This window comes from Triticum aestivum, chromosome 4A (genome assembly GCF_018294505.1).
Source record: "Triticum aestivum cultivar Chinese Spring chromosome 4A, IWGSC CS RefSeq v2.1, whole genome shotgun sequence".
NCBI lineage: Eukaryota > Viridiplantae > Streptophyta > Magnoliopsida > Poales > Poaceae > Triticum > Triticum aestivum.
The window spans coordinates 748,072,982-748,088,749 of record NC_057803.1 but is presented as its reverse complement, the minus strand read 5'-3'; the positions used below and the strand labels follow the sequence as shown (position 1 = coordinate 748,088,749).

Genomic DNA, 15,768 nt, shown 5'->3' with positions numbered 1-15,768 from the left:
ATTCTGGTAGCAGGCTGTCAGGTATTTCTAAAGATGGAGAACAACCCGACCTTACAAATTAAGCAAGAAGATACTACTAGCATAGATCGAAATATCATTTGTTTATGATGTCACGCATTGTCTTGAGAAAAAGTGTCACAGTATCCAAGGGTATTTCCTGACCTTTCCCCTTGAGACCCTCGTAGATCTTGACAGCCTCACCATGGATATTACTGTAGTCAATCTTGAACGACCGCAGGAAAGCCCGGAGCTCAGCTTCGCCCTGGGCCGGTGTTGGCTTGAAAAGACCCTGCAATAACACACACACAAAATCAGAAGTCGTCGAGTTTCAATGCCTCGAAAAAGAAAATATTTTATGTCTAAGGCAACTCGCAAAGGTTAAGTTTTTCGCTCGATCCATGGGGCGGGGGCCAACAAAACAAAAAGGGTGGGGATTTTATTTTTATTTATCGCTCGAGCAAAGAATATGGAGGAATCAGCAGCAACGGCTGTCGGGCTGTGCCATGGACAACCCTAGCTAGCTAGTACTCCAAATTAAAAGGTAACAAAGCCAGACGCTGCTTCAGGGAGAGGGCGAGAACAAAGGGAAATTGCTCTACATGCATACATACGACGACGACAAAGGTAGGAGCGAGAGAGAGGAAGCAGTACCGTTGATGTCCCTAAGCGATAGCCAAGCCTCCTCACCACCTGCACCACCTGCGCCGCCATTGTCCTCGTCGACGCGATTCGCTTCCTCTGCTTCGATCGGTTGTTGCCTTGTTGCCTTGTCGGGATCGCTTTGCCTAGCGTTGTACGCGTTCGTTTTTTTTTTTTTTTTGCGTTTTGTATATGCGTGCAGGAGGAGACACGTTTTCTTTTTTTTTTTGAGGGAAAGGAGACACGTTTTCTGTTCTCTATACTACTTTCGGCCTTACGGGACGAGATGGACGCCTCTCTCCAGTCCAGCCCACTACCTGTCCAATAGACCACCCAGCAATCTTTTCTTTTCAGTTTTTGAAAAGAGGAACATGTGTATGCGTGTGTAGTGGAGGCTACCGTATACATTCCTCCCCTCCCCTCCCTCCCCGCGCAAACCTCTTTTTACCGGTTCCGGGAGGTACCGGCGGACTACACCCAACCACAATGCGCCACCGCATAGAGTATCTGAAAATCTTTGCAATATTCTGTTTATTTGGAGTTTGTATTTCCCTATCTTGGATCCCACCATGCACATGCAAAGGACACATGCATGCATGGTCCTGCTTCTCTGTTTTTACTGTTCATGGTACAAACTATGACATGCATTTCTCTGACATTATCTCTCATGTCCATCTCCAAATCCATCACTTTTATTTCTACTTTCACTATTTAGATTGTTCATATCTTCAAAACAAAATTTCTGCTTTCAAAACTTTTTATATATTTGAACTCCTGGCCCAAGACATTTAGAACAAGATCAATCTTGATAATATTCAAATATGTTTACATTTCAACGTTTGAAAGGAGTGAAATCGGCTTTCTGGAAATAGTGAAATATGATCTTAGAATTGAGGGATTTTTTTTAAATGAGTGAAATATGTTTCCGCACAGAAGTACCGCCGCTCGACCTCTCTCGCTCTCCTTGATTGAGCTCGAATCTGCACAGTCGAGCTCCCTCCTCCGGACAAGTCTGACAAGCATACTTCATTTGGAGAATCTACTTGACTCTCCGAATGTTCCTAATTTATCCCCCTCCCCTTACAGTCACAGATGCATGAGGTAGAGCTCCCGAAGGGTTCACCGGAGCACAGCGTCACCACCATTGGCACATCTATTTGTAGGAAGTACTGAAGTGCCCCGAGGACATCGTTAAACATATGAAATAAGAAAACAAATCTAAAATATCTTCTTTGTGATGATAATGCAGAAAAAAGAAAACAAATCTTAAGTTGGCTCATTTGTCTTCCATCCTTTCCCTTATGTTGGTCATTAGAGATTTTTCGACCTTTCTATTCACTATTTTCTATGTAATCTAGAATTATCTTGTTCAGATTTTGAATCAGTTCAAGCAAAACCATAGACTCATAACTCTCGCTTACCACGCCCTACAAGGATTATCGAATCGATACCAATAAGCCCAATCTGAAAAGGTTCATATACAACGGCTGAAAATTTTACTTTTTCGACAAAGGGTGGATTTTATTTACTCAAAATGAAGCATCGAGTGAATACAAACACAACACAATTAGCACACACCCGGCCTCTGCATAGCTTGGATACACACAGCCAACACTAGACACACAAAAAACACCAGCAAATAGCAAAGTCATATAAAACCAAAGCTATGCCTAAGTGATGAAAAAGAAAAAAAACCAAAGCAATCAAATCCGTGATCGACAAACTACAACAATGACCATATCCACTCTAACCATCTCATGACACCACAAGGACAACGGCGTTCTTCAACATCAACACCATTAGGAAGGGAGCGGCGCTCGAGCGCCGTCGCCGGATGCAACCACCAAAGCCTAGAACCTAGGTTTTCACCATGAAGAACTAGTCCGAGCATATCCGAGCAATGCCTTCAACAAGGTAATGATGCAAAAACATTGCTAGTGCTAGGCATAACTAACTCGGGTCAAACCTCGGTTTTCACCCCGGAGCTCAAGACCACGTACTCAAGAAGCACCAACATTGAAGGCAATCATGTGTTGTCGCCACCACTTTTCCGTGATCCTAGCAGCTACATGTGTTGGGCTAGAAAACCAATTGCCATTGCTGCACAATCATATCCTCTGCGTCAACCTTCATACATAGATTGCATCGCACCGCCTAGGCAACCACTGATCTCGAGAGAGAAACCCTCACGAAGACCTTTCAGTAGAACAACAATCTGCAGCGAGTCCGCCGCCGCAGACCGGGGTGAACAATACATGAACCAACGATCACTACCGACTGCCATATCGTGGGAGATAGCCTTGCCGAAACCCGTCAGCCAAGGGTACGACATGACCGGATCTAGAGCAAGGTAGATCAGTCCATGGTGCCACAACTTGCCTAGCCTCAGCACCCGCCGGATCCATCCGGGTTGTCCACGGGATCTGGCGGGATGACGAGGCGATCCAAACAGGTCACAAAGAAGGCACATGCATGGTCCGCCAATCCTAGATGGAGCCTGAGTCATCCGCAGAGCACTGGATCAAAAGACTTGGAGGCCACCAGCCATGGGGCTCCGGCGCCTTGGATTTGAGGAAGGGGTTGAAGGTGCCAAGGTAGGGAGCACACGTCCTTCGTGCCGCGGGGTTTAGTTGGACGGCCTCCTCCGGCGACGGCGAGGGGGAAGCAGCGGTAATGGCGGCGGCGGTCTCCGGAGTCACTCATTCACGACCCGGGATGAAGTTACGCAATGCGATATGACATGAAAATTATATTTGGAGTAGGAGATTCAATTAGGCAAGATTCCAAATCTATGATATTTCGTTTTCCATTGGTAAGTTTAGCCAAAGCATTTATAACACAAACGATATGCCATGGATCGCTGGATGGCACAACCACTCAAAAGTGGTAGGCATTTTATTTTTTCACCTGCATTTTGCATCACTTAATAATAATTGAAGGGGCGTGCTACGCGTCTGCTGGCTGATCTTTTTAAAAGGTAGGCCGGGTTGCGAGCCGTCGGATCTGGTCGAGCGGCCGAGTGACACCTTCAACATTGCAACACAGGTCTTGTTGCAGAAATTTTGCAATAGAGGTCCAGTTGCGGAATTTTTTTTGCATGATGGGGAAGGAGAAATGTGTCTTTTAATTCATTCACATGGCGTCCTCCGGTGGGGCGGAGATCATGCGCGCATCTGTTGCTTGGCTGAGTGATGGCGGCTTTAGATGAGAGTCGTGAGGGAGAAAGTGAAGATTGGCTGCTGTCGAGAAACAAGTGATTGGCTGCTGAGAGAGAAGAGCGACAAGAAAAAATTTCTGAAGACCAACCTATGAGGAGATAAGGTTCAGCAACGATGTGTGACTCATGGGGCAGGCTGTAATCAGCCGGCTGACAGGAAGCTTTTCCCATGATTGAAGGAAACAAAATACAGGCATCCAACAAAACATGATGTAGAACGAGATGGTTCGCAGGCGACTATAAATATCCGCAGGAAAGCTTACACTCCAATCTGGTAGCAGGCTGTCAGGTATTTCTAAATATGGAGAACTATTCGACCTTACAAATTAAGCAAGAAGATACGTGCATAGCATAGATCCAAATATCATTTGTCCATGATGATGTCATGCGCTGACTTGAGACAAAGGGTCACAGTATCCAAGAGTATTTCTGGACCTTTCTTCTTGAGACCCTCATAGATCCTCGCAGCCTCACCATCGATATTATTGTAGTCAATAGGAAGCGATTGCAGGAAAGCCTGGACCTCCGCGTTGCTCTGGGCAGGCGTTGGCTTGAAAAGACCCTGCAATAACACACGCAAAATCGGAAGTCGGCAAGTTTCAAGGATGTAGAGGAATCTGCAGCATCGGCTGTGCCATGGAAGCCTAGTAGATCCGGGAACAAAGCCAGATGCCGCTTCAGGGAGAGGGCGAGAACAAAGGGAAATTGCTCTACATACATATATTCCCTCCGTTTCGAATTACTTGTCGCACGTATGGATGTATCTAAATGTATTTTTGTTCTAGATACATCCATTTCAGGGACGAGTAATTTGAAACGGAGGAAATACATACAACGATTTGATCCAAAGGTAGGAGCGAGAGAGAGGAAGCAGTACCGTTGATGTCCCTTAGCGATAGCCAAGCCTCCTCACCACCTGCACCACCTGCACCGCCATTGTCCTCGTCGATGCGATTCGCTTCCTCCCCTTCGATCGGTTGTTGGCTTGTTGCCTTGTTGGGATTGCTTTGCCTAGCGTTGTATGCGGGGTTTTTTTTTTTGAGGGGTAAAGCAAAAGCTTTATTGATTGAAAACCACAGTTTGTGGGATACAAGAAGAATCATGGGGTTGAGTAAGCCACACATGGCGCCCTATCTAAGGAAAGGAAAAATCTAGCAAGTTTATGAGCTTCTACATTAACTGATCGACTTTCAAAAATAAAGTTGCAAATAAAATTTTGTTCTCTATACTATACTTTTTCGGCCTTATGGGACGAGATGGACGCCTCTCTCCTGTCCAGCCCACTACCAACCCAATAGAGCACCCAGCAATCTATTTTATTTTCGTTTTAAAAAATGATACTAGTATTTTATTTCATGATGGACAGTAAAAATAATTAAATCTGCTGCATAAAGGTGCAGACCAGCTGCGGACCTGAGAACTGTAGTTCGCCGGGGCGAACATTTAAGCTCCAAAAAAATTACGTACAAATGCTAGTCTACTCAATCAAAACTCATAAACTGCCGAAAACATGAAAAATCATAAAAAGGACATAGAAGCTGAGAAGTATTCCATTCCTTTTTTTTTCATTTTTTTAACTCTGTCTTCGGGTCAAGATGATGCACAAAATGTATTAAAAAAATTATTTTATTTCATGATGGACAGGATGAAATCTGCTGCATAAAGGTGCAGACAGTAACACTGCGAAAAGTTTCATGTATGTCTGTATAATACTGATTAACTAGATCCATCTTAAAGAACAAAAACATGTTTGACATTAACAAAAAAACAAATTTATCTCATGCATCATGGTATGGTTGTATTGGTGCTGAGGCCATCTCGTGCACCACGAGCTTCTCGACGGTAACCGCGGACCCGGTGGCGTTGTTGAAAACGCACACCCTACCAGCCGCATGGATGGCCTTCATAGGGTAGACGCGCGACGTCACCGTCATCCTCCCACCCATTACAAAGCTCTCCACAATCGAATGATCCACGAGCACCCTTGCGGATAAAGCCTCTCCATGGAGCACGGGCACGGTGCTTCCCACCACACGCTTCAGCAGTTCCTTGGCTCGCGATGACCCTGACTCATCATGGCAGAACTGGGTCCGGAGGCCCCCATCAAGACCCTTGTAAATGTAAAAGTACACTGCCAATTGTTCGCTGCCGCTGTTGGTGGCATGGATGAGAAGGCCAAAGGGGCCGAGCGCGCCGCGTTCGGTGGCACCACCACTTGTACTGCAGTTGTAGCTGACATCGGCCTCGTTGAGGGCGGCGATGGCGGAAGCGTTGAGGCGAAAGGATGCCTCAATATCGAGTTGAGCAACTTGGCGGAGAGGGAGGGTTATGACAGAGCTAGACTCGATGGTGATGCCGCTGAAGTTGGTGGCGTTGTAGCGGAGGGTGTCGATCTCCTCCACCGGCCATTGGAGGATGTTCGTCCGGGTTTTCTGGTCTAGCACTACTTTCCTTGGAATCCCCTGCAGGCTCATCATACACCGTCCATTAGTTTGTTTATTAATAATATAAGTCCCACAACGATGAATGCACATTGCCATCGAGAACTAATCATATGATTCTTGTTTAACTAATGAAGGCATGACATGTACTGTAACAGCAGACATGGAAGAAGGAAAATGTCCTTAATTATTTTGTGTGGTTAGCAATAAAGCACAAAATAAATTAAGATCTTGGAAGATGTAAATGGCATTCGATCGACATGTGTTGATCTATTGAATGAAACATGCATGCACTAACATACTCAATCCTCAAGAGGCGATGCATGATATATCTATCGAGCATGCATGCATAACGGAGGAAACAAATGATAGATGGTAAACACAATGTAAAACAGTAATATCGATGAACAATAGCATACCTGGAGGCTTGCCCATCCCTTGGCTATGTCGGTGTTGGGTGAGTCGGTCTCGCCGACAAACCCCCAGCTCACACGCCGCTGCTTGACCGGATCATAGAAGGATGTAGAGGCATAAAACTTACCCCAATCGACCCTCATGCCGATCCCCACATCAGCTTCCGGGTCCATTGGCGTCCACCTGTTGGCCTCTGCATGAAACCTCCCTAGCGCATAGTAGTCATGCCATTCATCGTTCACACTCGCCTTCATCACGTATATCACCTCCTCTGGTGAGTTGCTGCCACCGCTAACGGGGTAGAGGTCAATGCACTCCCACATGCCGGTGCCCTCGACACGGTGAACCGGGTCCGGGATGAGCTCGTACTTGATGAAGTCTTTCGTCTTGTACATAAGGGCAATACCGGCATGACCATGGTCATCCTTGGACCCTATGATAGTGCGCCATGTGTTGTCGGACTTATCAAACCATGCGGCCATGGGGTCGCGGAAGTCCCTGTCGCCAATGCCGGGGGGCGGGAAGATGACGGGGTTGGCAGGGTGCTTGGTCCAGGTACGGAGGAGGGGGTCCGTAGGGTCTGCGGGGAGGGCGAGGCATTGTACCTGGGCAAAAGTCTCGCTGTTGCCCGTGTAGAGCAGAATGACCGTGCCATTGGGGAGCATGGTGGCGGATCCCGTCAGGACGCCATTGATGTCGTACCATTGATCGGGCACCATGGCAACCGGGAGATGGCGCCAGTGGACGAGGTCCGGCGACACGGCGTGGCCCCAGGCGATCTTGTTCCACACAACGCCCTTGGGATTGTACTGGTAGAAGAAGTGGTACAGTCCACGGTAATACATCGGAGCTGCACATTGTACGTGTTCCACGTAAGCAACATGTGCATACATACATACTCCCTCCATTTCTAAATATAAGTCTTTTTAGATATTCTACTATGAACTACATACGAAACAAAATGAGTGAATCTACACTCTAAAAGATGTATATATACATCCATATATAGTTTGTAGTAACATCTCTAAAAAGACTTATATTTAGGAACGGAGGAAGTAAGTACATACAAACAGACAGCTGGTACGCTACACCAGCAAGTGATGAAGTGTTACTAACCATTGGGATCTGCATGCATGCATGTCGTGGAGTGCGTAGCCACGTCAGTTAGCAAAAAGGAAAAGACAGTCAGTTTGTGTTTTTCCCAGCAAGCAAGCAAACAAACAAAAACACAGCGGAAGTGTGAAAGATATATAGATCAAACCATGAAATGCAAACATGAAGGCAAAAACTAAATCTGGATCTGAAAATTCAGTCACTACTGGAATGAACTAATCGATTGCATACCGTTCATGAAGTTCCCGTCCGGCTGGAAATGGTAACCAGTGCGCTGCCACTGCAGCATCTCGCTGCTCCACGGGGACCCGTCGGCATCAGCGCCGGCGGCTGCCTTGATCTCCTGCTCGGCTTGGGCCTCCCCGGGAGTCTTCTTGGACAGAACGGCCGCTTTCTCGTCGGTGGCTGCCCGGAGACGGGCTACCGGGTCAGCCACGTCGTCGCCCACGTTGAGGAGCGCATGGGTGACGACGAGCACCACCACGGCCACGGCGCCCAGCACGGCGGCGCACTCGCGCCACCTGGTGCCGCCGCCGCCGCCACCCCGCTGGTGCTGCTGCGGCGCGTGCCCAGAGATCACCGGCGGCGTGTCGGGGACAGCGCTGGCGCCGCGTGACTTCATCGCCGCGGCCAACGCTCCGGAACTGGAAAGGGAGTCTCTTGATCGGCTTATCTTGCGGTCCCGCGGAGGAGCCATGTATGTATGTAGAGCCGCGCGGTGGGGACCGCCGTATCACGTGTTCCTTCTGTTCTCAGGAGGAACGGTACTACTACTTCCACCCAAGTGGATCTTGGTGAGGTATGTTAGGCAGGACCGAATTGCAATTCTTTTGTAAGATATATTTTCGATTTTGGGTTGTGACCCTACTTCAAAAAAGGTGTGTGTGTGGAGGGGGGGGGGGGGGGGGGGGAGGCGGTTGAGGGAGGTAGGTAAGATGATGCGTGCACCGTAGAAGAAAACAAGAGGGAGTACTAGCCTCGCCGCTCAAGACTAATGACTGGTTCCGACCTCATTGATCACAACATCCAACACTTCAACTAAAGAGTACAACAAATCCGGTAGGTGTGAACTACATAGAAGAAAATAAGATAGAGTACCAGCATCGCCGCTCAAAACTAGTGAGTGGTTCCAACCTAATAGATTGCAACATCCAACACTCCCATTAAAGAGTACAACAAAGTCTAAGGATGCAAACAAAGTAGAGAGAGAGAGAGAGAGTAATATGGTAGGCTCGCCCTCTAGGATGGATGAGTGGTTCCAGCCTCGCCGGACCATGGAGCAAAGTTCTAGGAAACGAGACTTCACAGTAGACGCTAGCCATGAGAGCCGCCGATACATAGTGCAACATAAATTATAGATTAGGCATGTCATGGCATGGACTGGCCACAACGCTTATACACACATGGCACAAACTAACTTCAAAAATTATTATGTGTGCACTATACAAATGGAAACACCAGATGGCACCGCCATCACTAGCCAAGACTCAAGGGTGATAGTATTGAAATTTCCATTTCTATTGGGTCATTCTATTAAATATATACAGCCATGCTTATCTAATGGATTTTGGGTCTTTCGAGACCCTTCCACTGTTCAGAAAAGTACTGGAGGGGAGATACAGGGTGGGGCAAGGTAGAGACTAGCCTCGCCGCTCAAGACTACCGAGTATTTCCAGCCTCATTGATTGCAACATCCAACCTCTTGTTAATGAGTACAACAGTGCCGACATGTGCAAACAAAGTACAAGCGGGGTGTGTGTGTGTGTGTGTGTGTGTGTGTGTGTGAGAGAGAGAGAGAGAGAGAGAGTAATATGCTAAGCTCGCCCTCTAGGATGCATGAGTGGTTCCTACCTTTTGGACCATGGAGTAAAGTTCTAGGTAATGAGACTTCACAATAGACGCGAACCCATGAGAACCAGAGCCACTGATATAGTGCAACATAATTTATAGACTAGTATTCAGAAATAATTTATAGACTAGGCATGTCATGTCGTGGGCTAGCCACAACGCTTATGCATACATAGCACAAACTAACTTATGAAACAAATTATGTGTGCACTACAGAAAAGAAAACAACAGATAGCACCATCCTTTGGCGAGGACTCATGGATGATAGTATTGGAATTTCCAGTTCTATTGGGTCCTTTTATAAAATATACAATTATGCTTATCTAATGGATTTTGGGTCCTTCAAGACCCTTCCACTAGTACATGACCCCCCATTAGCAGCGATCAGATGTGCCATCTAGCAACTTCCAATCCGAACGCTGCAAGTAACCTGTTAGCAGCCACCTCAGTGTAGCAGCATTCCCTCTGGACGCTGCTACTATGTCCCATATAGCAGCGTTCAGTTTGAACGCTGCTAACGAGCACCACCTCAGCTGCATTTTCATCTAACACGTCGCCAAATTATTCAACTCTAGTAGCATTCCCTACGGCGACTGAACGTTTTTAACATGTTATCTAATGGATTAGCGGGTACTATTCAACAAAGTTCCTTTTGTGTGAGATTAAATGGTGTTATTGAGCCTTATTTCAAGGGAAAATGCCTAAAACAGGGTCCTCTCCCCTCCAATTTTGCTTTACTTAGTGGCAGATGTGTTTTTTTTACTAGAATTCTTGCTAAAGCTTCTAGTGCTGACATTATCTCTGAGGCACTTTCTAATGTCATACTAGATGGTGTCATCAACCTTTAGTATGTTGAAGACACTATCATTTCCTTACATCTTGCTTGTGATAATGCTAGAAACTTTAAATTTTTACTCTCTTGTTTTAACTAGTTTTGTGGTATGAATATTTACAATAATTGAAGTCATTTTCTCACAGTTCAGGTTGCAGAGGAAGTTTCTAAAATGTTATCTCAAATCTTTTTCTTGCTAGAAAAGTTATTTTCCTCTTATGTACTTTGAGTGCCTTTGCACTATGCTAAACTTAAAGGAGAATACATCCAACCTATTATTGATAAAATCATTTGAAGAATGTGTGGATGGAGGGGTAAACTGTTCAGTTATCAGGCCAAACTTGTTTTGCTAAGAACACACATCAAGTATTCCCACGTATTTGATGCTCATCATTAGGTTCCCTAAATGGGCTATTAATGTCATTACTTCCAGATGGCTCACTTTCTTTGGGGAAACATTGGTGATAATCATAGATACCACTTGAATATTTTGGCATCTCAGAGAAAAATCTTTTCGGCGATTGGGTGTGCTTAATTTGAGAGAATTTAACTTTTCTTTATTATGTTCTTGGGCCAAAAGATATTTTTTTGTAGAAATAGAACTAGCAGATCCTTGTGGATCATAAATATAACACTTTTAATCCCAACATTGTTTGGTCCAAACAAGGTGTTGGTTCTCGATTTGGAAGGAATTTACACGGGCTTTTGCTTCTGTTAGACCTTTTTATAAGTAAGTTCTTGGTAATGGAAATTGCATTAGTTTTTTGCATGACCTTTGGGTTGGTGATAGTACTTTGAAAACTCAGTTTTGGGAAGTTTTCGAGATCTATCAAAAACATAATGTTGGGAAATGTAGTAGAAAAAAATTGTCCTATGAATCACTCCCAAGATCAGTATGAAGATGCAAGTTAGATTGGATCTGATCTTTACCAACAAGAGTGTTGTTGGGGAACGTAGCATGCAATTTCAAAAAAATTCCTACGATCACGCAAGATCTATCTAGGAGATTGATGTAGGGTGAAACCCTATGTGGACGATCTTTCACGTTTGGAGGGGATCCTACGGGGATTCACGAAGAACACACGGAAGCACAAAGGGGAAACACGGGGAAAACAAGAGAGAGAAACACTAAACCGACATAGAATCAATCACACGAGTGCTAGATCACCGAACACAAAGAGATACACGAGATCCAAAGTCAACAAAGGTAAGGATACATAGGTAACCGATCTTCTCCGTGAGGAGGTCTTGAATCCGCGAGGGGATCTTCCCACGAGGGGGTCTTGAATCCGATTGGATCTTCTCCGACGAGGCCGCGGTCTCTCACGAAGAGGAGATCCGATGGATGAGCGAAGCTCTATCTCTAATCTGAGCTAAATCAACTCTAACCCTAAAACGTATGGGAGGAGGGAGTATATATAGTCAAGGGGCGAAGGGATACACGGGTCTCTGCCCAAAGAGGCTGCGCGCAGGCAGGGGCGCCGGATGTCCGGGCGTCGGGCCGGATGTCCGATGGTTCACGAGGGACCGGATGTCCGGGCTGGTGGTGCCGGATGTCCGGTGCTTCCGGAGGGACCGGATGTCCGGTGCTTAGGACGGATGTCCGGGCTGTTGGGGCCATCTTCGATGCATTCGGGAAGCCTGGGCCGGATATCCGGGCGGGAGGCCGGATTTCCTGTGGGTGGCCGGATGTCCGGGCTGGAGGCCGGATGTCCGGTCGCTGTAGCCTTCTTCTGCAGGGGTTGGCTGTGTGGATCTCCAAGGACCGGATGTCCGGTGCCTGGAAGCTTCTTTTGCCTTCTTCCATTGGTTCACTTCTTCCTCGGACTTGGGGTCTTGTCCATCTTCATGTGCATCCTCAGGAGGGTCCTCCTGGTACCTAATCATGCACAACTTTCCGGATTGAGGTAGTAGCCATGTCTCGAGAGGGTCATATGATATTTTACTAAGGAGAGAAGTCACCTCGGTCTCGAGAGCTCGAGCTCGTGCTCTTGTCATGGGTCCTCTTGGTGCTTGGTGAGGCGACGGAAGGTCCATGGGGATGAACGCAGGATGCTCCGCATCATCTCCCGCCCCCTTGTGAAAGATCCGACCTCGGATCGAAATCCTCATCACCATGGTACGGGGAGAGATCGGAGACGTTGAAGATGTCGCTCACGTTGTACTTGTCGCGTGGGAGATCGATCTTGTAAGCATTGTTGTTGTAGCGTGCTAGCACCTTGAAGGGTCCGTCGGCTCGAGGGAGAAGCTTGGACTTGCGTTCGTTGGGGAAGCGGTCCTTGCGAAGGTGTAGCCACACGAGGTCTCCAATGTTGAATATCATGGGGTGCTTGTTGACGTTGAGCTTGGTCGTGAGGCGTTGTACTTGGCGCTCGATGGTGTGCCTTGTATCTTCATGCATCTTCTTGATGTAGCTTGCACGGACACTTGCGTCGAGGTTGGTGCGCTCTTGTAGAGGAAGAGGTAGAATGTCCAATGGGGACAACGGGTTGAAGCCGTAGACGACCTCGAAGGGGGACTTGCCGGTCGTCGAATGTCTTGCACGGTTGTAGGCGTACTCGGCGATGGGTAGACATGCCTCCCACTCCTTGATGTTCCTCTTGATCAACACGCGAAGTAGAGTGGAGAGTGTACGGTTCATCACCTCCGTTTGGCCGTCGGTTTGAGGATGGTATGCCGAAGAGAACAATAGTTTGATGCCGAGCTTGGCGCATAGGGTCTTCCAAAAGTAACTCAAGAACTTGATGTCACGGTCTGAGACAATCGTCTTTGGGACTCCATGGAGACACAAGATCTCCCTACAAAAGAGATTGGCAATATGTGAAGCATCATCTATCTTGTTGCAAGGAATGAAATGTGCCATCTGATAAAATGGGTCCACAACAACAAAGACGGAATCCTTGCCATGTTGAGTTCTAGGAAAACCAAGTACAAAATCCATGCTAATGTCTTCCCAAGGTTGATAAGGAATAGGAAGGGGCATGTAAAGATCATGAGATTGAGCTTTAGACTTAGCTTTGCGACATGTAGAGCAACGGTTGGTGAAGCTTGAGACGTCGCGGAACATCTTGGGCAAAGAGTAGTTCTTGGAGAGCGTGGCGAAAGTCTTGTCGCGTCCAAAGTGTCCCATGAGTCCGCCTCCATGAGCCTCTTGCAAAAGGAGTAAACGTAGAGAAGACTTGGGAATGCAAAGTTTGTTAGCTCTCATAAGATAATCATCCTTTATGTAGTATCGTTCCCAAGACGTGTGTGTCAAACACTTAGAATAAGGAGTAGCAAAAGAAGGATCATGCTCATACAAGTCTTTTATATGCTCAAAACCAGTAACATTCAACTCAAGTTGAGTGACAAGTGTGCATATGCGTGAAAGTGCATCCGCAACAACATTTTCTTTACCCTTAATGTACTTGATCACATAAGGAAAAGATTCAATAAATTCACTCCATTTGGCATGACACTTGTTCAATTTAGTTTGACCTTTTAAGTACTTAAGCGCTTCATGATCGGTGTGTATGACAAACTCATGAGGTCTAAGATAATGTTCCCAAACATGTAGCACATGCACTAAAGCATATAATTCTTTGTCATAGATGGGATAGTTAAGTTGAGCACCGGAGAGTTTTTCACTAAAATAAGCAATTGCTCGTTTTTCTTGCATCAAAACTCCGCCAATTCCGGTACCACTTGCATCACAATGAACTTCAAAAGTTTTCTCAAAGTTGGGTAAAGCATGAATCGGAGCATGAGTAAGCAAAGACTTGAGCTCATCAAAAGCGGTGGATTGCAAAGATCCCCAAACAAAAGGAGCATTCTTCTTACTCAAGGCATGCAAAGGAGCGGCAATTGTGCTAAAGTATTTCACAAAGCGACGATAAAATCCTGCAAGACCAAGAAAACTATGCACTTGTTGCAAATTGGTGGGTTGGGGCCAAGTTTTAATTGCCTTAATCTTAGTTTCATCAACATGGACACCTTTGGAAGAGACAATAAAACCCAAGAAAACCACTTTGTCAACACCAAACATGCATTTTTTCAAGTTTGCATAAAGGCTTTCCTTGCGAAGGGTTTGCAAAACAGATTTAACATGATTAATATGCTCTTTCATGGTTTTGCTAAACACAAGAATATCATCAAAGTAAACCACAACGAAGACTCCAATTTAAGGTCTAAGCACATGATGCATAAGACGCACGAAAGTACCGGGAGCTTCCGATAGACCCATAGGCATGACTAACCACTCATACAAGCCAAATTTGGTTTTGAAAGCGGTTTTCCATTCATCACCCTCTTGTATGCGGATTTGATAATAGCCACTTTTAAGATCAATTTTTGAGAAAAAGTTGACTCCGCTAAGCTCATCAAGCATATCATCTAAGCGAGGAATGGGATGCCTATAGCGAACGGTAATAGCATTTATAGGTCTACAATCGGAACACAAGCGGAAACTTCCATCGGGCTTAGGCACAAGTATAACGGGAATGGCACATGGGCTTAAGCTTTCACGTACATGACCGTTGTCGATGAGTTATTGTACTTGCCGTTGAATATCCTTGGTTTATTCGGGATTGACTCGGTATGGAGCTTTGTTTGGAAGTGGCGCTCCAGGGATGAGGTCGATTCGATGCTCAATGCCTCGTAGTGGAGGTAGACCCGGAGGTAGCTCATCGGGGAAAACATCATGGAATTCCTGCAAAAGAGATTGAAACACTAAAGGTAGCTCATGAGAAGTGTTAGTTTTTGGTTCTCCATCCTTGCACACAAGGACAAAGTGCATCACACTCGATGGGTTCTCACACACTTCTCTCATCTCACTTTTGGTGGCAAATAGGATGAGGTTTTTCTCTCTAGGCGAAGAGGCGCTCAAATTTGGCTTGTGGCTCTCACTCACTTTTGGGTGGGTCACTTTTTCACTCTTCTCTCCATGATTGGTGGCTTGCTTGTCGGCTATCACTTGACTAGGAGACATAGGTCGTAGCACATATTCCTTCCCTTTCATTTTGAAGCTATAATGATTGGTGCGGCCATTGTGGATGACACCGCGGTCGAATTGCCATTGTCGACCAAGAAGGAGGTGGCAAACGGTCATTGGGACCACATCACACTCCAAAGTGTCCTCATAAGCACCAATTTTGAAGGATACTTGGACCGTATGCTTGACTCGAATAGTGCCGGAGTCACTTAGCCATTGGACTTTGTATGGTTGCGGGTGCTTCCTCTTGACTAATTGAAGCTTGGAGCATAGTTATTCACTTGCCAAGTTGTGG

General features: G+C 46.2%; 1 protein-coding gene across 1 annotated transcript; it reads right to left on the bottom strand.

The window, feature by feature from the left end:
* Positions 1–5,464: 5,464 nt before the first annotated feature.
* Positions 5,465–8,507, bottom strand: LOC123088586 (sucrose:sucrose 1-fructosyltransferase). Its single transcript, XM_044510805.1, has 4 exons — positions 8,056–8,507; positions 7,828–7,836; positions 6,717–7,561; positions 5,465–6,318 (listed from the first exon to the last, which is right to left on the bottom strand). Exons 1-4 carry the CDS (start codon positions 8,444–8,446, stop codon positions 5,635–5,637), a joined length of 1,929 nt encoding a protein of 642 aa, XP_044366740.1. The 5' UTR covers positions 8,447–8,507; the 3' UTR covers positions 5,465–5,634.
* Positions 8,508–15,768: the final 7,261 nt, after the last annotated feature.